The 23,155-nt window shown below is 37.5% G+C and overlaps 6 protein-coding genes across 6 annotated transcripts; 4 read left to right on the forward strand and 2 right to left on the reverse strand.

Annotated features, from left to right (window-relative positions):
* The first annotated feature begins 4,805 nt into the window (after positions 1–4,805).
* On the forward strand, positions 4,806–6,186 carry LOC137726876 (protein IQ-DOMAIN 9-like). The gene is made up of 3 exons (XM_068465828.1): positions 4,806–5,050; positions 5,226–5,339; positions 5,468–6,186. Exons 1-3 carry the CDS (start codon positions 4,871–4,873, stop codon positions 5,783–5,785), a joined length of 612 nt encoding a protein of 203 aa, XP_068321929.1. The 5' UTR covers positions 4,806–4,870; the 3' UTR covers positions 5,786–6,186.
* Positions 6,187–6,427: 241 nt separating this feature from the next.
* Positions 6,428–7,150, reverse strand: LOC137722581 (uncharacterized). Its single transcript, XM_068461623.1, has one exon. The coding sequence runs from the start codon at positions 7,148–7,150 to the stop codon at positions 6,428–6,430; it is 723 nt and encodes a 240-aa protein (XP_068317724.1).
* Positions 7,151–9,310: 2,160 nt separating this feature from the next.
* LOC137724564 (nudix hydrolase 15, mitochondrial-like) lies at positions 9,311–11,095 on the forward strand. Its single transcript, XM_068463327.1, has 4 exons — positions 9,311–9,717; positions 9,822–9,964; positions 10,584–10,703; positions 10,795–11,095. The coding sequence occupies exons 1-4, from the start codon at positions 9,372–9,374 to the stop codon at positions 11,017–11,019; spliced, it is 834 nt and encodes a 277-aa protein (XP_068319428.1). The 5' UTR covers positions 9,311–9,371; the 3' UTR covers positions 11,020–11,095.
* A 174-nt stretch (positions 11,096–11,269) lies between these two features.
* LOC137724565 (magnesium-chelatase subunit ChlI, chloroplastic-like) lies at positions 11,270–13,416 on the reverse strand. Its single transcript, XM_068463328.1, has 3 exons — positions 13,162–13,416; positions 12,838–12,944; positions 11,270–12,572 (listed from the first exon to the last, which is right to left on the reverse strand). The coding sequence occupies exons 1-3, from the start codon at positions 13,265–13,267 to the stop codon at positions 11,520–11,522; spliced, it is 1,266 nt and encodes a 421-aa protein (XP_068319429.1). The 5' UTR covers positions 13,268–13,416; the 3' UTR covers positions 11,270–11,519.
* A 4,127-nt stretch (positions 13,417–17,543) lies between these two features.
* LOC137722590 (uncharacterized) lies at positions 17,544–20,628 on the forward strand. The gene is made up of 9 exons (XM_068461634.1): positions 17,544–17,607; positions 17,747–17,882; positions 18,218–18,406; positions 18,495–19,295; positions 19,443–19,450; positions 19,593–19,857; positions 19,942–20,043; positions 20,263–20,394; positions 20,493–20,628. The coding sequence occupies exons 1-9, from the start codon at positions 17,544–17,546 to the stop codon at positions 20,626–20,628; spliced, it is 1,833 nt and encodes a 610-aa protein (XP_068317735.1).
* Positions 20,261–22,646, forward strand: LOC137721690 (uncharacterized). The gene is made up of 7 exons (XM_068460718.1): positions 20,261–20,394; positions 20,611–20,836; positions 20,920–21,079; positions 21,238–21,305; positions 21,442–21,481; positions 21,605–21,779; positions 21,927–22,646. The coding sequence occupies exons 2-6, from the start codon at positions 20,826–20,828 to the stop codon at positions 21,638–21,640; spliced, it is 315 nt and encodes a 104-aa protein (XP_068316819.1). The 5' UTR covers positions 20,261–20,394; positions 20,611–20,825; the 3' UTR covers positions 21,641–21,779; positions 21,927–22,646.
* The last annotated feature ends 509 nt before the right edge of the window (positions 22,647–23,155 follow it).

Below are 23,155 nucleotides of genomic sequence, written 5' to 3' on the forward strand. Positions count from 1 at the left end.
TTGTAAACTCAACAGTGTACAAAAGCCTCGTTGGAAGCCTAAGGTACCTTACAATCACAAGACCTGATATAGTTTATGGTGTTGGACTCGTGAGTCGATACATGGAAACACCAAGGGAGTCTCATTGGCTGGCCGCCAAGAGAATTTTGAGGTACATAAGAGGTACTCTAAACTATGGTCTATTTTATAATTTTGGTGAAGATGCAAAATTATTTGGTTATTCAGATAGTGATTGGGGAGGTGACCAAGATGAAAGGAAAAGCACAACTGGCTATGTGTTTTTTCTAGGATCAACAGCTTTCTCATGGACTTCAAAGAAGCAATCAATTGTTGCTTTGTCATCATGTGAAGCCGAGTATGTTGCTGTAGCCTCAACCGTGTGTGAGGCAATTTGGTTAAGAAATCTGTTGAAGTCAGTGTGTCATCCACAAGTGGAATCGACTGTGATTCACGTAGATAACGTGTCTGCAATCAAACTTGCAAAGAATCCTGTTCAACATGGAAGGAGCAAGCACATTGATACCAGGTTCCATTTTCTAAGGGACCATGTGAAGCAAAAGACAATTGAACTTGTCTACTGTCACACCAAGGAACAAGTGGCAGACATCTTCACAAAGCCATTGCCAATTGAAACATTCCGGCTACTGCGTGAAATGCTAGGAATGAAGGCGTTTTGATTTGAGGAGGTGTGTTGGAAATTCAACTCAAAACAAGTTGGTGCTAGCCATTGTTGAAAATCAATGTCAAAGTTAGGCATTGAAAGTTAGGCAATATTAGGTATGGTTGAATAAAAATTATTAGGTGCAATTAATGTGTTTTGTGTGGTAATAAATAATCTTAGTTTAATCATTTGGTTTGCTATAAATACCCAAGCTCTCAAGCATTGTAAATCATCCCATTTGAATCCCACTTCCAATTGTGAAGAAGCTTGTAAGCTTTCTTATTCCAATAGTTTGTAAACCTTTTCATATATCAAAGTCCAAGTGTTTTGCCAAAGCTTGTTGCTTCCCTCCTTTCTCTATTTCTTTCTTTGTCCGATTTTATTTGAGAGTGCAAAGTGAAAGAGGTGTGATAGAGTTTGTAAACTTATCACCCACATATTTTGGTATTGAGTTAGTAAACTGTCAAATACCAACAGTATTAGTAGCAGGTTTAGAAGCAGTGTTCTCGGCGATGGGTGAAGCGACCGTGAGGAGGATCCCTAGCGATTTTAAGCCTTTGGAGCCGTGCTACGAGGTGGTGAACCGGCAAGGTTTTACGGGGTTTCCGTGGATCACCTTCCATTTCGACAACAATGCCGATCTGAATTTTGATGCGTTGAATGCTTTCTATATGGTGAAGAATGAAGCTGGAAACATCGAGTTTTGCTTTGCAATGATTCCTGACGATAATCCTCATGGTATGACCTCAATCGGAGCGTTCCAACAGACTAATCACCTCTTCATATATGACACAAAAGGTTTCAAGCTGTTTTTTAATATTCAAGATGATTAATAGTTAAATGAGTGCTTTCGAGCTTGTTTAGCAGTTGCGTTTTAGAATTCATACATCCGACTTCATTTAATGAAATAAAGCTTGATTATTGTTGTTTAAAAAAATGATGAATGCAGCTAAACTAATACTCATTAAATTCAAAAACAACAAATTGAAGGATACCAACAAACACAGAGAGGCCTAAACTTAAAAAGCAACAAACGCAGAGGAGCCAAAAGCCCAACAACAAGCATTATTGCATAATTATGTTTTTAATCGCTTGGGTACATTTGCTTGTGATTTGGAGTAAAACTTCAAAAGGATTTGGAATTCAAAAACTTCAACTTCAATCTCATGTTTTTGAAAGGTAATTTATTTAAGTTCACAAAAATGTTTAATTAAGATTGAGTCAATCAACATTTTGTAGTTTTAAGAAGAGGTTGATGATGATTAATAGTTGTATGTAATTCCAAACGATCATTTGGTCTAAGCGTTATTCAGTCTTTATTTGAAAGCAAGAGATCCTGAATTCAAATTTCATACAAAATTGTTGTTGATAAAAAGATAGATGATTCAGTTAAATCTCAAATACCATATTTGAGATTTTAAAAAAAAAAAAAATAGTTTGATCATAAACTTGTTTAACACACTAGAAGAGTGCTTAAGCCACAAAAGGGGTTGCAGAAGTATTTGGAGCTACATTTGTTTCTCTCCAACTATAACTGAAATCACAGGGGAAAAAAAAGTTCACATCTCCTACCAAATTTTCCAACTTCACATCCAATCTCCAGCTTCAGTTGGAAATCCATGCCAAATTCCCAACATCCTCAACATGTAAATTTGCATTGCATTGTGTGCACCTTCTTTGCAATATTATTATTATTATTATTATTATTATTATTGCAAACAATAGAAGAAGGGTAGTGCTACCAACACAAACATTTTATTTCTTACACATCCCTCTAAATTTTTGGTCATCGGATCAAATGAATTGAAAACAAAAATATGTGAGTGAATAGTAGCATCCTAGAAATATCTACATTAAATTCACACAAGATCTCGAGTGCATGGACGAATACTCATTTGACTTCTTTGCAATATATTCACCAAATCACCAACATACACTTTTTAAGACTGAAGCTACAAGCAACTTGACTTCCTAACCAACGTGCATTATATAATACGATGATGATTTATGCGTTGGATATTTTGGAGTATTATTATTTGGTATCTTATTTTAGTAAAGATTGAAGCTTGATGACGAATTTCAGATCAATAGAAAGGCAGCACATTTCAATCAGACAATGCCAAATTGCCAATGTTGGTTTGTTCTGCAATCGCTGTAGCCTGCTTTTGTTGAAGTCTCAATCCTCCAAACCACCACCACCACCCCGCACGTTGAGTTGTATTAGCGTTGGTTGAGCCTGTGCTGTGATTGAGGTGTGAGAAAATTAAGTAAGGCAAAAATAATAGATTCAATTTTGATATTATATGAAAAAGGTTTGCAATTTTGTACTTTGCAAGATTTTTAATTTAATTTTTAAATTTTAATTTTTGTTTTTTGGTGAGAAAAAAGGGTGGTGATGGGGCCATGGCAATCCCCATTCCACCACACCCACCTTTTATTCTCTCTCTTTCTCCCCCACCTTTCTCAGGGGTTTTGCTTCTTCCTTACTGCTGCTCTTACAACTGCTGCCCCCACATGGACTTTTTCCTCCAAAATCTTGAGCAACCATTTCTCAAAACAAAACTGATTTCTTGGAGTTTTCAAGCTGCTTCTCTGGTATGTGAGACTTACCCAGATGCTGTTTTCTTCGGTTTTTCATTGTTTGTCTTAGTTTTTGAGTTGACAACATGATTTGGAGATAACCCTTTTGTGCATTTGGAAGATATGGGCCATATCATATGGGTGGGATCTGGTTGCTAAATGCATAAGGGGTTTTTCATAGAATGCAGATTGGTATGGAAGTCAGTTTTCAATGTTTGACTTCAACTGGTTTTCTTCGAAGAAGTGATTTTCGCACTTCCTTTTTCTCGTCTTGCACTCCTCCCTCTTGTTCTAGCCTTCGGATTGAATAAACATCGAAGGAGAATCGAGGGACGAAGCAGAGTGCAGAAGAACAAATGAGGCTGAATAGGCTGTACTGTGAGGATTATGTAGTTTGGTCAACTGTTAGCTTATTGTGATTTATATCTGTTTGTTATTGGATAATGTAGCTTAATCTTTAACTGTTGGATTGATTTCAGAAGGAAAAAAAGAGAGCAATTTTTGAATGCTTAAAGTTAATTCCTTGTTTGTTGCTTAATGTTGATGGTGATTGTATTTAGTTGGCAGGTTATGTTAAATTGGATACAGAGTTTCACTATCAGGTATGGGTTCCGGGTGTTGGTTTAAGGTATTTTTCGGCACAAAGAAATCAAAGGACGACAGTTCAAAACAGTTGAAGGTATAGAGCCTCCAAATTGTTTTACATTGTTTAGCTTTTGTTAACGAAATGAATTTGAAGCTGTGAAGTGACCAGCAATTGAAATCAAGTTAGGAAATCGGGTTAGGAATTTGGAAATCTTAAACGAGGTGTATGGAGGTTTAGAATTCTAATTTATGCCGTAGCTATCTTGCAATTGGCTTATCTTATAAATACTGGAAGGCATCACAAATCCACGCTGCAGTCGTAACATACATGAGTTACATTACCATTTTACTTCATGAACAGAGACTTTTACACTAAACTGAGACATGCTAGTGAATGCGTGGTTTATGATTTAACGGTAGGTTGCTACAAGGCGAGTTATTTGTATGTAACATTCCAAGACTGATATTGGTATGAAATTGTCATTCCTCACCCCTCATTACATTTTCTGACAGGAATCTTCAGCTCATGGAAAATCAAACTCCATAAAATTGAAAAAGTCTACTTTTGCGAATGGTAAAAATCTTGGATTGCCAATTGAGGATATAGCTGCAATTCGGATTCAGACTGCTTTCCGTGCGTATGTGGTATGTATGTGTGCACTAAAGTCTCCAAAATATAAAATTTCAACGCTGTTTGTGTTCTTTACCCGGTGATCCTGTGGAATTTTGTTTTATATCTTTGGTTTTGCATTCTTCTTATTCAGTGAATGATGTTTAGTTTGAATCTTGATGAGCAATGAGGATTTGGTAATAAAGTTGAATGATGTTATTACATGGCAGCTTTTTCCTTTTCTGATTCAAATGAAAACTCAAACTGTTCTAAATATAATTGCCGTTTCGTGATAGATGAGGAGCATTGTAGACATTTATGCATGAAGGAGCACGTCTTGTTACGCTGGTTTTGGTGTTCCTAAGATTTTCTTTCACCCATTGCAGGCTAGAAAATCGTTACGGCGTTTGAAAGGGATTGTAAGATTGCAAATAATGACCCAAGCTTATCCTGTTACAAAGCAAACTACAACTACATTGAGCTATCTTCATTCATGGAGCAAAATACAGGCTGAGGTTAAAGCTCGCCGACTCTGTATGGTAACAGAAGGACGGATCAAGCAGAAGAAAATAGAGAGTCAACAAAAACTTGAGGCAAAGCTTCATGAAATAGAGGTGAGACCAGCAGCTTCCACATCTGTGAGCTTGCCAGACTTAGGATTCTGCAAGTTTCTTTTGTAATTTTGGTGCACTCGTGCTACAGAACCATCACCTCATCAACCTCGGACCCTCGTGACTACACATGCTTGTTTTCATAATAACATTGATTAATTGTCTTATTCGGTGACAGGCGGAGTGGTGTGGTGGTTCTGAAACAATGGATGAAATTCTTGCAAGGATATATCAAAGAGAAGAAGCAGCAGTTAAGCGTGAGCGGGCTATGGCATATGCATTTTCTCATCAGGTAGACTATTTTCTCATATTTGTACGTTATTTGTTCTCGTAGCATTTAATTCTACGTAGCATGGAAGTAGAACCCGTTAATTTGACCTTGAATCAATTGAAATTGAAAACATATTCCATGATTTGTAGTGGAGGGCCAACTGTAGTCAGAACCAAAGCTTGGGTAATTATGAACTCGGTAAAGCTAATTGGGGATGGAGCTGGAAGGAGCGCTGGATTGCTGCTCGCCCCTGGGAAAGCCGTGTGCAGTCACCTAGTCCAAGGAAAGTGCAGAGTAAGCAAGCAAGCCCAGTTGGTAAGAACATAAATTCACCAACGCCAAAAGCTGCGGTTTTAGTTAAACTTCCTTCATCAAATGGTAAGCCAACTACAAAGGCTCGGAGATTGTCTTACTCAGCTGTCGAAGAAAAATCAGCGGCAACTGCAGAGAGCATTAAAACTGAATAAAAAACACTCAGAAATGAACATTGACTTTGTTGGTTCCGATCCAATGGTTGAAAAAGAAACTAAATAAGAATGTCTTCGGTATCTTATCGACTCAAACAGCAGAAAAATGAGGGAAGAGCCATTTGTTTAAATACGCGTCATTTCTTATTCTTGTACATGTAGTGGTGTGGAAGTAATGTGCTTGCGCGTGCAGTAGCGGGTTATCGAGAAAGACCTGGATTTAGGACTGAACCATCCTTCTATGATTCTTTTTTTGCCCCTCTTTCTTCATATTAATGTATATTGTGAAAGGGAAAAAGGATTATTGTATTTATATTGTAAATATACAAAATATTTGTTGGAGTGGATTATTCTGTGCTTTTGCACAATGTAATTAGAAGTTACTCTTGGTTGTTCTCTTTCAGATTTTTCACCAGCATGCTTAGCTAGATGTGTGCTCTATCCCTCTATCCCAACTTCGAATTCCACTTCTCGTAGTTTAAATTATACAAAACTTGCAATGGAAAGAAAAAGAAGAAGACCGACAAGAAAATAACTGAAAAAGTAACTCAATCCGATTTAGATCAGATTAGAATTTCAACACGAGCTAAAAACACAATTCAAAAGACATGAAGCAAATAAAACTTGTGACAAGATATATGGCTAATGCAGAGATACATGCGATGAATTGTAAGGACAGATTTCTCCTCCATCATTTGCATTATAATTCCAAGCCACCAAACTTTGAAACCATCCCATCTCCTTGAATTTGGAATCCGATAGACTTGATGCAGAATCGAGGGCTCCTTCGGCATAGTTCAATGAACTTAACTGGTGAGGATAGAAAACCGGTTCTTTCAGATTGTTGACATTGTTCATGGGACTAACATTGCTCATTGTTTCCAGTTCCCCATTGCTTTCCGGGTGATTCCAAAACTGATGCATACTTTGTTCTCCAATTTCTTGCTCAGTCTGCTGACCAAAAACATTAGTATTAGTGCAATCATAGTACTCTTGGCAAGGTTGTTCAGACTCAGAGAGTGCTTCAATGGCTGCTTTGGACTTCTCAATGAGCCAATCGAAGGCCTTACCCGGACAGTCGTAGCCAAGGCGGTCTTGGACATCATAGAACTGTATAGCAGTATGAGCTGACAGCCGGAACCTCCGGTCTCTCGGACCTTTCGAAGTGTACACCTTGCTGTGCCGGTCTTTTCTTGCCAAGGATCGGACAATGTGGCCTCCGTAAACTTTCACAATCTTTCCATACCTTGCATTGTCGACCGGCGGTTGCTTGAATGCCGATTTTGAAGTAGGCATCAAGTAGTGAACATGCTGATAATCTTCATTCTGTTCTTCCCTATTCTTTGATTCTCTTTGTCGTAACATTCTCTCTCTCTCTCTCTCTCTCTCTCTCTCTCTCTCTCTCTCTCTCTCATGGAAGACACTAGTGCAAATAGTCCAGCAATATAGGTATGAAGAGTCCTACTATACATCAATGTAAATTATACACGGTCTTTTAAGTGGCTCAGATTCATCCGCTGAAATTTCACGGAATCTTTAGTGCATATCCAGTCATTAAACTCATCACACAACATACGATGTATTAATATCCATGTACTCCAAAATTTACGAAATGAGAGATGCGTTTGATAGAGATGGCATGACACATTCTGAGGAAGCAAAAGACGTCATAAAGATCGCCTGTTAAAAGCTAAGCATAGCATTAATGCAGAAAAGTAGGCTTTCTAATTGCTTCTTTATTGTTCAGCTGCAAACTCTTGTATGAAACAGGAATATGGCGCCAACCCTAGTTCTAGTTACTTGCTGACTTGATGCAAATGTCACACCTCTTAATTAATTAACCCTTTTCTGCTGCAACCGTCGACTTCGAGTCACTGTTTTTTTCTTGGTGGATTTTCAGAAAGCTGGTCAAAAGTAAAACCTTACAGTGGTAAAGATAGACAACATATACTAAAGATTCCACAAACGGAAGGGACAGTGACTGTCAATCATATTGTTGGTTTGGTCTGGTTGCTTCTTGGGAGGAGTTCATGTCTCATTTGCTTATTAAGCAAGCAACTAATGCCCTCAAAAGCTAGTCAACCAGACACATTACCTTTTCGATGGGACAAACTCTAGATTAGAGTTAGGAAATATCGATGAACTACAAATTATCTTACGTCAAAGAAGAGATCATTATACGTAAAAAGTATGTAAATAGTTTCTAGTTCTTCTTGAACTGAAGTCTTTTGCGATAAAATTTTGTATTCATTATTTACCTAATCACATCATCTACAAAACCTAAGTAGTGAAGTTGATGACAATATCGGTGCAATACAAGAGTGTGAGTTGCCAGAATATGTGAACCCTAACTACTAAGATCAATATATTGCACCATATTAGCATATGGACAGAAGTTTGGAAGGTATGGTGCTTGTTTTGTATAAGGGACCTGACTTCTTTGCCCGCCTAGTTCCCATACACTCTCATCCTCTTCTATTTGTGCGGTCATGGTTAAACCACGTTAACATTTTATATCACTATTGGTTTTTGTCTTATTATCTCTATAAAAAAAATCAATATAAAATGTTGACGTGGCTTAATTGTGACCACACAAAATAAGAGGGGATGAGAGTGTATGGGAACTAGGAGGGCAGAGAAGCTGGGTCCTTGTATAAGACCACCTGTTCCAAGTTGAGCTCTTGCGATCAAGGAGTACAAATGTTTTGCACCGAAGAAGTTTGTACAAAAGGACAGCATCCGCAGCTGAGTTGCAACAGAGGAGGGATTTGGATCCTCGTCGAATCCCCTTCCTGGGGATCTTAGGAGTTAACAAATACGGACCGTTGATTAAAAATCATGTGATCACAATTTTTACCTTTTTTATATTTTTCACGCAAAACAATAGTACTTTACTTTTAAAAATATAAAAAACATTTAATTAGCCATAATTTTTACCTTTTTTATATTTTTTACGAAAAACGATGATGTTTTATTTTTAAAAATATAAAAATCATTTAATTGGTCACAATTTTTACCTTTTTTATATTTTTCATGTAAAACAACAGTACTTTATTATTAAAAATATAAAAAGTATTTAATTGGAACTACACGATTTTTAATTAACGGTCTATGTTCGTTAATCCTTAGATTCCCAAGGAGGGGATCCAACGAGGATCCAAATCCACATAGGAGAGGACTAAAGAAAAAGAAGTTGGGTACAATGGTACTATTGTCTTGCTGCTGCAAATTTAGATGGTATGTTGCATGTGGAAGGATAAGGATAAAATAAAAAGTAAAATGAATAGTATTAAAATTGATTTTTTTAATGTAAAAATATGATTTTTCGTTAAAGTAAACAGTACCGGAAGTTTTTCGTTAAAATTCTCTATTAATTACATAATTAATAGAGGACTTTTTATGCAATTTAGCCTAATAATAATTAATTACATAATTAATAGAGGACTTTTTATGCAATTTAGCCTAATAATAATTAATAGAAAACCTTAACAAAAACAACTGATGCTGTTTACTTCCAGCACCTTTTTACCATTTTCGTTAAAACCCAAGTTTTCAAGCTCCTAATTAATATGCAGAAGCGCAGCCCATGATCTCAATCCTCAGAACGCTATCACCACCGCCTCCGCTACTCATGGAGCCGCCCAATTCATGCGGAGGCTCACAGAGACTCATCGCCTTGGCCCAGCAGCTCCGCCTCTACAAGCCGCCGCCTTTGCCCTCCGACGACGACATTGAGGAGCAGCGAATCGAGGAAACCGCCGGCAAGGTCGTGTCCCAGGTGGGATTTGCGGAATCCGACACCCCAGTTGCGCGGGACGCAGAAAAGTTCAGACCCAAGAGAGCCGCCGTCTTGGTCTGCCTCTTTGAAGGGGACGCCGGCGATCTCCGCGTCATTCTCACTAAGCGGTCATCGAAGCTGTCCACTCACTCCGGTTTGTGCAATTTTCGTTACCCTTTGTTTGTTTCCCGAGAAAATTGAAAGACAATGGGAAAGATTGGTTTATTTTATTTTATTTTTGGTTTTGTGTTTTTGCAGGTGAAGTTTCATTGCCGGGTGGGAAAACAGAGGAGGGGGATAAGGATGACGGGGACACGGCGACGAGGGAGGCGAAAGAAGAGATTGGTTTGGATCCTAAGCTTGTCAATGTTGTCACTGTTCTTGAACCATTCCTATCAAAGGTATAAAGTTTGATCATGATTTGTTCTAAATTTTGGTTTGATTGAGCTCAAACGTGTGCAATTGAGTGGACACAGAACTTGGTTGGTTGAATTATGTTTGTGAAGTTTTTATGCGTTTGTTTCTCGGCATTGGAAGGTGAAAGTTGGGAACTTGATTTGAGACTAGAAAGAAATGCTCGAGTTATCTTATACTTTGTGTTTGCAAAAGAGTTTGAGTTTACGGCTTAGAGTATCAGTTTCCGGAAAAATGAGTAATCATATTGGTAGATTGGAGGTGTTCTTAAGAAGTGTCTGGCTGACACGGCCATTTAGTTTGTGCTCAGTCGTGCTTCATGTTGTTCTGTTGAGTACATGCCCTTAATATTTACGAATTTTAATCGCGTGTATCCGAATCCTGAGTTTTCACATAAGGTGTTCGAAAATTTCGGAAGTTGGTCTTGGGGAAGAGCAGTGTAGTAGTCTGTATTGTTGAGTAAGTGCTTTTATTGACTTCAAAAATAGGGTATGTAGTGGTTAGGGTCGATGTACACAATGCAAATTTCGGTGTTGGACTTGTAACTTGAAAGACTATTTTGGATGAGGAACTTGATTTCGCTAACCATTGGGTTTCTGTGCACAGCACCTACTAAGAGTTGTTCCGGTTATTGGCATACTTAATGAGAAGGAAGCATTCAAGCCTGATCCAAATCCTGCTGAAGTGGAAGCAATATTCGATGCTCCCCTGGAAATGTTCCTCAAGGTTTCTCTCGTTTTAGTTTCATACTCTGATTACAAATTATATAGTTACGTTTTGATTCTCTTGAAGATCGTTGTGTATGCATTTGCTTCAGGATGAAAACCGGACGTCAGATGAGAGAGAGTGGATGGGAGACAAGTTTCTGATCCATTTCTTTGACTACGAAACCAAGAACAAGAAGTACATGATCTGGGGTTTAACTGCTGGCATCTTGATTAGGGCCGCATCAATTGTATACAAACGGCCACCAGATTTTGTGGAGCAGAATCCCCGTTTTAAGGTTCCTAGAGTTGTAGATAGAAATACGATAATGCCGTAAATTATTTTCAACGAATTGTATCGATTTGTATTGGAAACGATCATCATTCCTGCAATAATATTTACTTTGCTATCCATTTGTATTGGAAAAGATCATCATTCCTCCAATCACGCAATGCCGTGTGAAAAAGTTGAAAAGCAAGACATTGGATTGGTTTGACATCCCACCACAATAGCATCCCGTTGCAGGAAAATTCGCCTTGTACAAGGTACAAAGCCGACTATAATAACCAAGTTTATGAACCGAAAGGTCAACGTGCAACGGTAAATACATTAGGAGAAACCATAGGCAAAAAACTGGATCCATATACAGATAATTCAACTGAGCTTCATGCTTCTTGAAAAAATAGACCATAAATAACACGGTAGTCGGAACATATTGATGGTGAAACCTAAATGTGCTTGTGTAAAAGCGGGATGGGTTAAAACCCGGAAAAGAATTTAAACAAAAACAATCTTGCCAACAAAATTAAAAAAGAAAGGGGCCTTTCAGTGTCTCCTTCAGCTAAACACCTCATAGAACTTCTCCATGACAAGTAAACCGGAGTCGATCGACTCTAAAGGATCCTTCCGCAGACGATGTCTTAAGCAGTTAGGGATGACAGTGGCAATATCCTCTGGAGACACCTTATCACTTCCCTTTAGAGCAGCCAAGGCTTTTGCAGCTCTGTTAGTCACTATGTCTCCTCTCAATCCATCGACATTCAACTCTGCGCAAACCTTGGAGATTTTCACCTTGAGGTCCTGATCAATCTGAACAGATGGAAGATAACTTCTAGCTGAGCCGATTTGTTCCTGAAGCTTTTCTTGCTCAGCTTCGTAAGAAACCCGAAATTCTTTAGGGTTTTTGTCAAACCGAGCCCTCTCCTCCACAATCTTCACTCTGAGCTCTGCATCCCTCACAGTCCCAACCTGTGCGTGCATTCCAAAACGGTCAAGCAACTGTGGCCTGAGCTCTCCTTCTTCTGGATTGCCTGAGCCAATTAAAATAAACCGGGCAGGATGTGAAATTGAAATACCCTCTCTCTCCACCGTGTTCCATCCCGATGCAGCAGAATCCAATAAAACATCCACTAAATGATCATCCAAAAGATTAACTTCGTCCACATACAGAATTCCTCTATTAGCTTTTGCAAGAAGGCCAGGCTCAAATGCTTTGACCCCCTCAGTGAGAGCTTTCTCAATGTCAATTGTCCCGCAGACTCTATCTTCTGTAGCACCCAAGGGTAAATCAACCATGTTGATCTTAGTCTTGATAACAGGAAGCTGCTCCCCCTTCACAATGCTCTCTCTAACTTCCGCACCCATGGACTCTGGATCTTCTGGGTCTGAGTTGTATGGGTCACCAGAAACTACCTTAATTTCAGGAAGCAAATCGACCAAAGACCTAACAGTTGTGGATTTTCCAGTTCCCCTATCTCCCATGATCATGACACCACCAATCTTGGGATCAATCACATTCAGCAGAAGACACAGTTTCATCTCGTCTTGTCCTACAATAGCGGCAAATGGATATACTGGCCTCTGGTTTTCCTTAGCAGCAACTCTCTGTGCCTGAATGCAATTAATCACACATAAATTCCACAACCTAAATCTTTACATAACATGTATAATTCCCAATAATAAACTACAAACTATTTCTCGAAATTTTCGGTTCAACAAACATCAAGAGTGCAAAAAATCTTTCTTTCTCCAACATTAAAGAAAAACTGAACCACCAATTCAAATTAAACTTCATCTATTAGTAATAGAACTTATCAAACCAAACCAATAAAAAATTTGTTGTTAAATACTGCAATTAGATGAAGAAAATTCAGACCTGCTCAGAAGGGCTGATTTCAGTAGCAACATTGGTCACTTGGAATTGAGACCTTTTCTTTCCATGAATCCCAATCCCTCCATAAAACTTCCTCCCAAAACTCTTCCCTGCAATGCAAAAACACAATTCCATTCAAATTAACAGCAACCCACCACCACTGTCCAGCCAAAACCCACATCAAATCTCCCATCAAAACACCAACAACACCAAATTACGAACTGGGTATTTCATATATTCAATCAAATTGCAGAAAACAATCCCAAATCATGGTTCAGATGCTGGAAGAAGAAGTGGGTTTTCTTCTGTTTGGTGGGGAATGATTACCTGGACATATGGGGAGAGAAGGAATTGAAGTCCTGGAAGTGCGAGATGAGAGATGTCGAGGGGCCAAAGTTGCTGCTGTCGAGCAACTTCCGAGTACAGACGCCATGGAAGAAGTGTTTAGGGAATAGGGAGTGGGACTACAACTCTGTATTCGAGTGTAAGTATAATTCTTGAGCTTCGGAGGTAGGCATGGTTTCCGACTGTTTATAGGCTTGTGAGGCTGAGGATACGTGGATAGATTTTCAGTTGTATCTATCTTGTACGTTTAGTTCGGTACTCTTTGTGTTGTCGTTTAATTCTGAAGGTCTTTTGCATGGACAATTGGTTAGACTTATGATTCGTTAGACATACTTTTAAAATGATTAAAAATGTTTTTGAAGAGATTGATTTTGGATTCTAAAATCACTGCAAGTGATTTTTAGAAGAAATATCATATATGTGCCTCCTGCAGGAAGCACTTCAAGTGTTTTTTCCAACATCCACTTCAAGTGTTTTTTCCAACATCCACTTGGATTTTTAATAAGAATTAATTTCAAAAATATTTTCAGTCACTTTAATGCATTTCCAAACAATAGAAATGAAAAAAAATTGGCTAAAATTATCAAGATGGTTTACGGACCCATGAGGACTTGTTTCATCTGAATTATGGTTCACCTTTTTGGGAACTGATAAAGACTCGCAGAGACATTAAAGATTCATTTTACCATCATCGTATTAATCACGAAGCTAGGAATCGAAATTAAATGTGACACTTTCAACCACCCTAATATTCTAAAATAAAATTAGAAGGAAAACAAAAAACCCAACCATTCTTATTATTGTGGGCCTTTTTTATTGGGCCAAAATCCAAATTTGGCAAATTTAATTGGGCCAAAACCAGTATTGGCCTATTACGCTCAAGCCTAATCAATTTACATTTACACTAATCTAGGTTAAGCACGCTAATCCGTCACAGGTATACATCCTGCCTCTTCAAACTTGGAGAAGTATAAATACTTGCACATTTGGTCAGATATCATTTTACCAAGCAACAATCTCTCTCACTCGCAACTCGCAACTCTCACCTCCACAATCTCTATCTCTCAATTTTCAGCTCTGAAATCGGTTAGACTTATGACTCGTTGGACTTGCTTTTAAAATAATTAAAAACGTTTTTGATGAGATAGATTTTGGATTCTAAAATCACTACAAGTGCTTTTTGAAAGAAATATCATATATGTGTTTCCTGCAGGACGCACTTCAAGTGCTTTTCCAGGATCCACTTGGATTTTTAATAAGAATTGATTTCAAAAATATTTCTACCAAAATGCTTCAGTCACTTTAATGCATTTCCAAACGATAGAAATGAAAAAAAAATTTGGCTAAAATTATCAAGATGTTTATGGACCCATAAGGACTTGTTTCATCTGAATTATGACCACCATCGTATGAATCACAATGTTCATCTTTTTTAGAATTGGTAAAGACTCACATAGACATTAAAGATTCATCTAACCACCATCGTATTAATCACGAAGCTAGGAATCGAAACTAAGTGTGACACTTTCAACCACCCTAATTTTCTAAAATAAAATTAGAAGGAAAACAAAAAACCCAACCACTCTTATTATTGTGGGCCTTTTTTATTTTGCCAAAATCCACATTTGGCAAATTTAATTGGGCCAAAACTAGTGTTGGCCTATTACGCTCAAGCCTAATCAATTTGTATTTACACTAAGCGAGGTTAAAGAGCACACTAATCCGTCACAGGTATCCATCCCGCCTCTTCAAACTTGGAGAAGTATAAATACTCGCACATTTGGTCAGATATCATTTTACCAAGCAACGAGCTCTCTCACTCACAACTCGCAACTCTCACCTCCACAATCTCTATCTCTCAATTTTCAACTTTGAAATCGGTTAGACTTATGACTCTTTGGACTTGCTTTTAAAATAATTAAAAACGTTTTTGATGAGATTGATTTTGGATTCTAAAATCAATGCAAGTGCTTTTTGGAAGAAATATCATATATGTGCTTCCTGCAGAAAGCACTTCACGTGCTTTCCAGGATCCACTTGAATTTTTAATAAGAATTGATTTAAAAAAAATTTCTACCAAAAATGCTTTCAGTCGCTTTAAAGCATTTCCAAACGATAGAAATGAAAAAAAATTGACTAACATTATCAAGATGGTTTACAGACCCATGAGGACTTGTTTCATCTGAATTATGGCCACCATCGTATGGATCACGATGTTCTTTTTGGGAATTGTTAAAGACTCGTAGAGACATTAAAGATTCATCTAACCACCATCGTATTAATCACGAAACTAGGAATCGAAACTAAGTGTGACACTTTCAACCACCCTAATTTTCTAAAATAAAATTATAAGGAAAACAAAAAACCCAACCACTCTTATTATTGTGGGCCTTTTTTATTGGCCCAAAATCCACATTTGGCAAATTTAATTGGGCCAAAACCAGTGTTAGCCTATTACGCTCAAGTCTAATCAATTTGCATTTACACTAATCGAGGTTAAAGAGCACGCTAATCCGTCATAGGTATCCATCCCGCCTCTTCAAACTTGGAGAAGTATAAATACTCACACATTTGGTCATATATCATTTTACCAAGCAACGAGCTCTCTTACTCGCAACTCGCAACTCTCACTTCCACAATCTCTACCTCTCAATTTTCGGCTCTGAAATCGATTAGACTTATGACTCGTTGGACTTGCTTTTAAAATAATTAAAAATGCTTTTGATGAGATTGATTTTGGATTCTAAAATCACTGCAAGTGCTTTTTGGAAGAAATATCATATATGTGCCTCCTGCAGGAAACACTTCAAATGGTTTTCTAGGATCCACTTGGATTTTTAATATTAATTGATTTAAAAAACGTTTCTACCAAAAATGCTTTCTGTCGCTTTAATGCATTTCCAAACGATAGAAATGAAAAAAAATTGGCTAAAATTATCAAGATGGTTTATGGACCCAGGAGGACTTGTTTCATTTGAATTATGGCCACCATCATATGAACCATGATGTTCATCTTTTTGAGAATTGGTAAAGACTCCCAGAAACATTAAAGATTCATCTAACCACCATCGTATTAAGCTCGAAGCTAGGAATCCAAAATAAGTGTGACACTTTTAACCACCCTAATATTCTAAAATAAAATTAGAAGAAAAATAAAAAACCCAACCACTCTTATTACTGTAGGCCTTTTTATTGGGCCAAAATCCACATTTGGCAAATTTAATTGGGCCAAAACCAGTGTTGGCCCCGCTCAAGCCTAATTAATTTACATTTACACAAATCCAGGTTTAAAGAGCATGCTATTCCATCACAGGTATCCATCCCGCCTCTTCAGACTTGGAGAAGTATAAATACTCGCACATTTGGTCGGATATCATTTTACCAAGCAACGAACTCTCTCACTAGCAACTCGCCCTCCACAATCTCTATCTCTCAATTTTCGGCTCTGAAATCGGTGAGTTTCTCAATCCCTAATCGCTACGTAAAGTTTCGGATTCTTGAGCACTACAATGCGTTCTGGACCAAGAGAATCCGTTTGAATGTTTGAACTAGTTGCTGTTCGTTTCGTGCGTTTCTTGATGGATTCCGTGTATTTTCCTAAAAAAATTGCTTAATTTCTTGTGAATTTGAATGCAAGTAGCTAGTATAATGTGATCGATTCCGCTGTTTGTTGAGCTTCTGGTAGATCTTAGAGTTGATTGAATTTTGAGCTCCATTCCGAGTATTTTTCCAGGAAATTTTGCTTATTTTCCCAGAAAGTGCATGCAAGTAGTATGTGATCCATTTTTTTGGTTTGCTGAGCCTAATGCTGAGCTTCTGGTAGGTTGTAGATTCGCTTGAATTTTGGACTCCATTCTGTTCATCTTGAAGCTTGCTGTTTGAAATTACTCCGTTAATCTCTAAATTCATGTTTTCTAATGTGCTACTGTTCCTGTTTGCTAACCTTTTTATATTCAAATTTAGGCGAGAGTTATGTTTTGGCTAGTTCCTTTGGTTATCGTTTTGATTTGACCCCTTACTTATCATCTGAATAATTGTTGCTGCTTAAGATCATACTTTGTTCTGTCACTGGATTTTCCTAATGAAAAAAGTTCACAGCAGTCAACAGTTTTTACACTAATTTGAGGTGTATTATGTTTAGCTTTGCTCTGTGATATACTGATCATTACAATTTTCGTAGATTGAAGCTCTTAGTTTTCTCAGGCCTCTTTAAATTTTTATTACAAGAGTGTCAATTTGGTGGATGGAAAATACATAATGTGGAAAAGGACTGAAATCCTTCTTCCTGATTTGGAATACGCAGTGAGTCGTTGACAGTTAGTGTAATTTGCAGAGATTATATTAAAATCTACAAGTCTGAGACTATGGCAGAATCAGAGAAGGCAAAATCTTCCTCGGTTAATCAAAAAGGAAAAAGTTCATTTCTAGGTATTCTTTTGGTCCCTTACCTTTATCTTTGCTGTGTAAGTCATCGTATGCAAGAAGAGTGTCTGAGTGAGGGTTAATAGCCTGAACTTTTCATTTGACATGAACAATGTAATCAGATCCTATGTTCCTCTTATAACAGATGAGGAAATCGGAGACGAATTTCTCACCTCCTGGAAATCAATATCAGTAATGGAAGATGATGGAATGGATTTTCGCTTTGATACAGTTTCCAAAGGCTCCAAGGGTAAGAAGAAGGTGTTTGACTTTGAGAAGCTGTAAGTACTGCGAAGCGTTTTTCTTTAACTAAATTATAGAACCATCTTTGCTAAACATTAACAGGTTCCTTATATTTAGAGATTAAAGGTTTGCGTGACAGTTACTTTTCGCTTCTGTATGGTATCATGGGTAAATTGTCTACCATTATGCGTTTAGTTGGTGTATCTGGTACTCGCGGCAATATGTGGCAAATTGTTTTGAAAAGGAGGATAGAATTTGGGATTCAAGTATGCTTATTCCAGTTATACAGATACAGTTCCAATAAATGTACGCTAGTTTGAGTCTAGAAATCTCAGACAACTCTTATAAGAATCCTTTTGCCTTTTCTGTTCAGGGATATGGATTTCAATCTGGATGGTGACTTTGGCAAGATATCGTATTTCAAAATGGACATGCCAGACCTTGATTTCTCAAGCCCGCCCAGAAAAGCTGCAAAAACCAAGGAGAGATCTGAAGAAGAACCTTCCAAAGGAAACCGTCAAGGGAAACAAGACCCTTTTAAATTCTCTTTTGATTTCAATGAGTAAGCTCTGTATTTTCTTTTCGTTTCGTTATTTGAATTACGTAAGCGATGTAAGTTTATTTGTACCTGACACTTTCTTTCTTGGAAGTGAGTTGGATGATTTTGATCTTGATCCAAACTTAAAGAAAAGTGAAAGGAGTTCAAATAAGAAACAAGATAGCAGAAAAGAGGTTCTTTCTGATAGAAGAGGACCTCAAGGCTCTAAAATTGACCTGGCTGAAGATATTAGTACACTTGATGGTGGTTCTGAGAGAGTAGACCCTTCAAAGATTGATACCTCGTTAGTTATTTTACGGAAGGTTATTTCTATCAATGATAATTGCCCATCAAAATCTAGATCAGAAAATCTGGAACTTCCATATGGTCCAAGGTCTCCAGCAAAAGTAATGACTAAGAGTGTTGAAGAATTAGATCAGCGAAGTCATTTATCTGAGGAGTTGGCCACAGAACCATATGCTAAGCCGGCAACAGATGACTTGTCTGGTCAACTTGTAGGAGGAGTTGATTCAAATGGAGGTGCCCTTTTTGAAGGAGAGAATGATGGTTGTCTTCAGACAGATTTTAATACCAATGTTGATGAGAAAATGTCAGCAGGAGACGGTCCTAATAGTGAAGACTTTCCTTTGAAGGATTCATCACCAGTCAACATTGATAGTCCAGATAGCAAGAATGGTGATGGGAGTAAGTCCGGCAGTGATATATCTACACAAAACACTGAACCAAAGTTAGGCAGTGATATCTTGACTGAAAACACTGAATCAGCTATAGATGATTTAGATCTTGAACACAATTTCAATACATTCGTCTCAAGGAAGATGCTGCTTAACATCAAAAGTATCAAGGATGACCAAAATTCGACTTCAAAGCTTCCTTTGTCTGCAGAGAGCAGGTCAGAAAATCTATGAGCATATTGATAGCTGCCACCTTTGTTTCATTGATTCCATCCTTCAAGTTACTAACTTATGTTTGGAGCTATAAGAAGTAGAAACTGTCATGAGTCATAATGGTTTTGAATACAGAAACTAACAATAACCAGAAACTCAGGTGCATCTGTTACTGAAACAACGAGGAATGCATAGAACCATTTAATTTTTGAGTTGATACATGCACATGCTTACGATAATGTAATAAATAAATAAATAAAAAATGCTTATAACTAACAGACTCTAATCTGTATGTATAACAGGTATGTTCTTGGAATGTGTAGATAGCTCTGATAGGGAGCAAACATCTGAGCTTTTGTATCAACGCGTCATTTACATTTTCCCTCTTTCTGCAGTTGATAAAGTTACGCTGACAAATGAAAGCAAAAGTGGAGAATTCCACTCAAAGATTTCTAAGAGATTGGAGGAAGTTGGATCTCAAATGTGTCAGCCATCATTAATAGAAGCAAAATCTCTCTCATCTGGTTCCAACGGGATTGATACCATGCATCTACGTCCTGAGGAAAGGTGAGTGATACAGTGATACTTTTCCCTTAACAAATTGAATATTAGGCATTTAAGTTATAAGCTGTTTTGGATAATCTTCAACAGGGTGGTTCCTAATGCTCATGATGCACAAATTGGAAGCAAATTGCCTGATACTCCCGTGTTAGTTGAAAAAGAAACAAAAGCCAAACATGTAATATTGGGAAGGTAATGTAAAAATTTAGTATTATCAGCTGATGACTCTAGGCACAATGTTCCAGTAATCTTTTTGTTTTTGAATACATAGATTTGTAAACTTTTTACACTGATATCATATTATTTTGAATCACTCAAACAATAAATGACGTCATTTTAGTTTGTAAAAAATACAATAAAGCTATTAATGATGCTAAATAGCAGTGTCCCTTCCTTTGTAATCATCAACAGAGAGGACCTCATGTCTGATGGTGTACCAAACAGGGCCAAACTGGTTCGCAATTCACGGCTGTCTGACAAAGAAGGAACAGAAAGGGAACCTGTCCTGGGAAGTGGACTGAGAAAAAGTCTTCATGATCCAAGGTAAGGCATTTATAAAAGACCTTGTTCCATCTTGTACTTTACTTTGCATATCTTATCATTAAGAATGTGGCTCTTTTGACTGATGTTCTTATGCAAAGATGTGACTCTGCTTATTCTCATGCACATGACAATTTATTTTGCACATTGTTCAGCAACATTATCAATGGTCCACAGGACCTTCTAGTGAAACATCTGATTGTCAATATATGTACTCAGGCATGTGAATATTTCTAGCGGTCAAGCAAATCCTTCCAACGCAATTGAGAAGACTATAAAACCTAGTGCTCTGACATGTGTAAATCCTAAATCTATGCTTTCAAGCCTGGAGTCTATGAGGAACACAAAGATCATTACAGCTGAAGGGAGTAAACTTTGTCCTGATAAACCTGCCCAGAAGAAAACCAACCTTTCTACCTTGAACATTTCAAAGCATGGTGCGAGAGTAACTATTCCTATTCTTCAGTTCTTTTCTGTGCAGAAATGTTTTGATTGTGATGTTGAATGTTTTGATGTTTCTAAATGTAGGAATATTGGTGGCAGTAAAGTTTCATCGAATGCTTCCCTGAGGAGTCCACAGCAAAAGATGGAAGTGCAACGAAATGTGGAATCAAAGACTGCCCAGATTGTTGATCACAGTGAGAAACAAACACCACCAAACTTTTCCTTGAAGCGAAAAACATTTGAGGTCTTCTATTATTAACCCATTCCTTTAACTCCCGAGTTCTCTCTGGAATGATATCATGACTTCAGCATTCTTCTTTGAAGCTCTGTTCTATTCTATCCAAATGATTTGTGAAAATTTTATCAAACTTTCTCGATTTCTTACACGAAGCTATTTTGCAGGGATCTGCTTCAGGTTTAGCATCCTTAAAGCCTCTAAAGCGCCTTTCTCAGTCACCTAAAGAATCCAGGTCCTCTTTTACTAGCAGATATGTGTTTAACTTATTGTTCTGAATCTTTTTCCAGCCTATTACTATTTACGTGTTCTAAAGTGGTTTACCGGGAATCTGCTGACATCTCACATTCTTTTTCCAATAAAACGTGCAGAAACTTCAAAGAACCTTCAAAAGAAGTTGTTGCAGAACAGGTTCTCAACTAACTCTATAGAATTAATGATTTATAATGACTGCTAAGTGTATCTATTAAGTGAATTATAGGTGGGAGCCTGTACTAGATAAACTTACTAAAATATTCTTTACGTTTTCGCTAGGTTCGCATTCATGAGAGTCATGTGGAGAGGGACTAACAGCACTTTTGATGACCATCGGACCTCTGAACTCGGTAGTCCTTGTGCGATCAATGTGATGGAACTTGATATTCCTTCAGTAATGGAAAATGATGGAAATGTTGAAAAGGCTGAAGTGTACGCTAAGGAGCTTGAAGATGTGAGTAAATTATCACTACTTTTACTGTAACATTCTGTGTGCATTATAAAGAGAAATAGGACTGCAAGGCATCATTATCTTCTGTCATAATTTGAGTATATAGCACCATTTCGAGTGATTGTGCATCGCTAATTATCTTCCTTGCAGATATGCAACGTGCTGAGAAAGAAACACGAGGAAGCCAAGGAATTGCAAGTTAGAACTATTGTGAACAACAATAATCTACTGATGCTTAACCATCCCATTTACGAAGCAAAGATATCCTTCAGACTGTTTTAGATGTTAATTTCCTGTTTTTCTGTGTACCATTTTGATCATTGAGATAAAGTTGCATTTTCCTTAATAATTAATCACATTCATAAAGTTCAGAAATTTGCTGCAAAACTGGTGTTCAAGGAGCTTCAGACATGCTCAAGATCGCTGACAGTTATATAAAAAAAGCTTCTTATATGCAATGACTGGTTGGGTTGCCTTATTCTTCTTTACAAACTTAAAGTAGTGCATGTAAAACTGTGGTTATACTGTTATAGTGATGATTTACTATGTTGTTTGAATATCAGGATTGTGTTATGCTTTCTATTCAAACAACAAGAATCTGACACACAAAGGATCATCTGAAACTTAAATGCGACGCTTCAGAGTTGAATCAGGCCTTGAGTTTACAACTTCTTACTGGCATATTACAAGTTGTTCTTCTGAAGTCGGACTGCCGGTTCTTCAGAAGCTAACATGAATTGGGCATCTCTCTTTCATATTTTCCTTCCTAAATACATATACTATGTTGTTAATTGGACGCAATCAGGGTTTTGACTCGATTATGTATATAAATCTCCCATCTAAAGATCGTATATACGGGTGTTCTGGTTAGATTTCTTCCAAGTTACTTCTGAATTACCATTGGCTTCTGAATGATAAGGTCATGAAAGATCGATCACTTTGTAAACCATAGCTTCCTTCTATCCCCATTCTTAATGTAAATGGTGTTGTCTTCGTTCTAGTCTAAAAGGCTTCATTGCCACTCCCCAATTTATTTGAAGGCACTTCTATGCCGAAAACACCCACTACATAATCTGAAATTCATGTAATAACTAAAATCACCTAGCCAACTTATCCGAGATGCCTGTAGCAATTATCCACCCATTATTGAAAAATACATTACAAGACTCAACACATCGATTGTTTTAGCTCGTGAACTCCTCTCCAAACCTGTGAATTCCCAAAATAAAACGACGACGACACTGAAGTTTTCAATGGCGCTCGACATCGTAACATCTTACGAATATTTTGAGGATTTTCGGTGGCTTCAGTTGGTAATACTATATATGGACCCTTTGCTTTCCTTAGTCTATTCCTTCGTTGATGGAAAGTTGAGGAGA

The sequence above is a fragment of the Pyrus communis genome, chromosome 2 (genome assembly GCF_963583255.1).
Source record: "Pyrus communis chromosome 2, drPyrComm1.1, whole genome shotgun sequence".
Lineage (NCBI taxonomy): Eukaryota > Viridiplantae > Streptophyta > Magnoliopsida > Rosales > Rosaceae > Pyrus > Pyrus communis.

Excerpts from the sequence above, each read along its gene's own strand:
- LOC137726876 (XM_068465828.1), top strand. The coding sequence starts at position 4,871 with ATGACCCAAGCTTATCCTGTTACAAAGCAAACTACAACTACATTGAGC. Across the intron at positions 5,051-5,225 it reads CAAAGCTTCATGAAATAGAG|GCGGAGTGGTGTGGTGGTTC; the intron begins GTGAGACCAGCA and ends ATTCGGTGACAG. Across the intron at positions 5,340-5,467 it reads CATATGCATTTTCTCATCAG|TGGAGGGCCAACTGTAGTCA; the intron begins GTAGACTATTTT and ends CATGATTTGTAG.
- LOC137722581 (XM_068461623.1), bottom strand. The coding sequence starts at position 7,150 with ATGTTACGACAAAGAGAATCAAAGAATAGGGAAGAACAGAATGAAGAT.
- LOC137724564 (XM_068463327.1), top strand. The coding sequence starts at position 9,372 with ATGATCTCAATCCTCAGAACGCTATCACCACCGCCTCCGCTACTCATG. Across the intron at positions 9,965-10,583 it reads TTGAACCATTCCTATCAAAG|CACCTACTAAGAGTTGTTCC; the intron begins GTATAAAGTTTG and ends TTCTGTGCACAG. Across the intron at positions 10,704-10,794 it reads CCCTGGAAATGTTCCTCAAG|GATGAAAACCGGACGTCAGA; the intron begins GTTTCTCTCGTT and ends CATTTGCTTCAG.
- LOC137724565 (XM_068463328.1), bottom strand. The coding sequence starts at position 13,267 with ATGGCGTCTGTACTCGGAAGTTGCTCGACAGCAGCAACTTTGGCCCCT. Across the intron at positions 12,945-13,161 it reads TTCTCTCCCCATATGTCCAG|GGAAGAGTTTTGGGAGGAAG; the intron begins GTAATCATTCCC and ends TTTGCATTGCAG. Across the intron at positions 12,573-12,837 it reads AAATCAGCCCTTCTGAGCAG|GCACAGAGAGTTGCTGCTAA; the intron begins GTCTGAATTTTC and ends AATTGCATTCAG.
- LOC137722590 (XM_068461634.1), top strand. The coding sequence starts at position 17,544 with ATGGCAGAATCAGAGAAGGCAAAATCTTCCTCGGTTAATCAAAAAGGA. Across the intron at positions 17,883-18,217 it reads GTGTTTGACTTTGAGAAGCT|GGATATGGATTTCAATCTGG; the intron begins GTAAGTACTGCG and ends TTTTCTGTTCAG. Across the intron at positions 20,044-20,262 it reads AAACATGTAATATTGGGAAG|AGAGGACCTCATGTCTGATG; the intron begins GTAATGTAAAAA and ends AATCATCAACAG.
- LOC137721690 (XM_068460718.1), top strand. Across the intron at positions 21,306-21,441 it reads CAGTCACCTAAAGAATCCAG|AAACTTCAAAGAACCTTCAA; the intron begins GTCCTCTTTTAC and ends TAAAACGTGCAG. Across the intron at positions 21,482-21,604 it reads AAGAAGTTGTTGCAGAACAG|GTTCGCATTCATGAGAGTCA; the intron begins GTTCTCAACTAA and ends CGTTTTCGCTAG.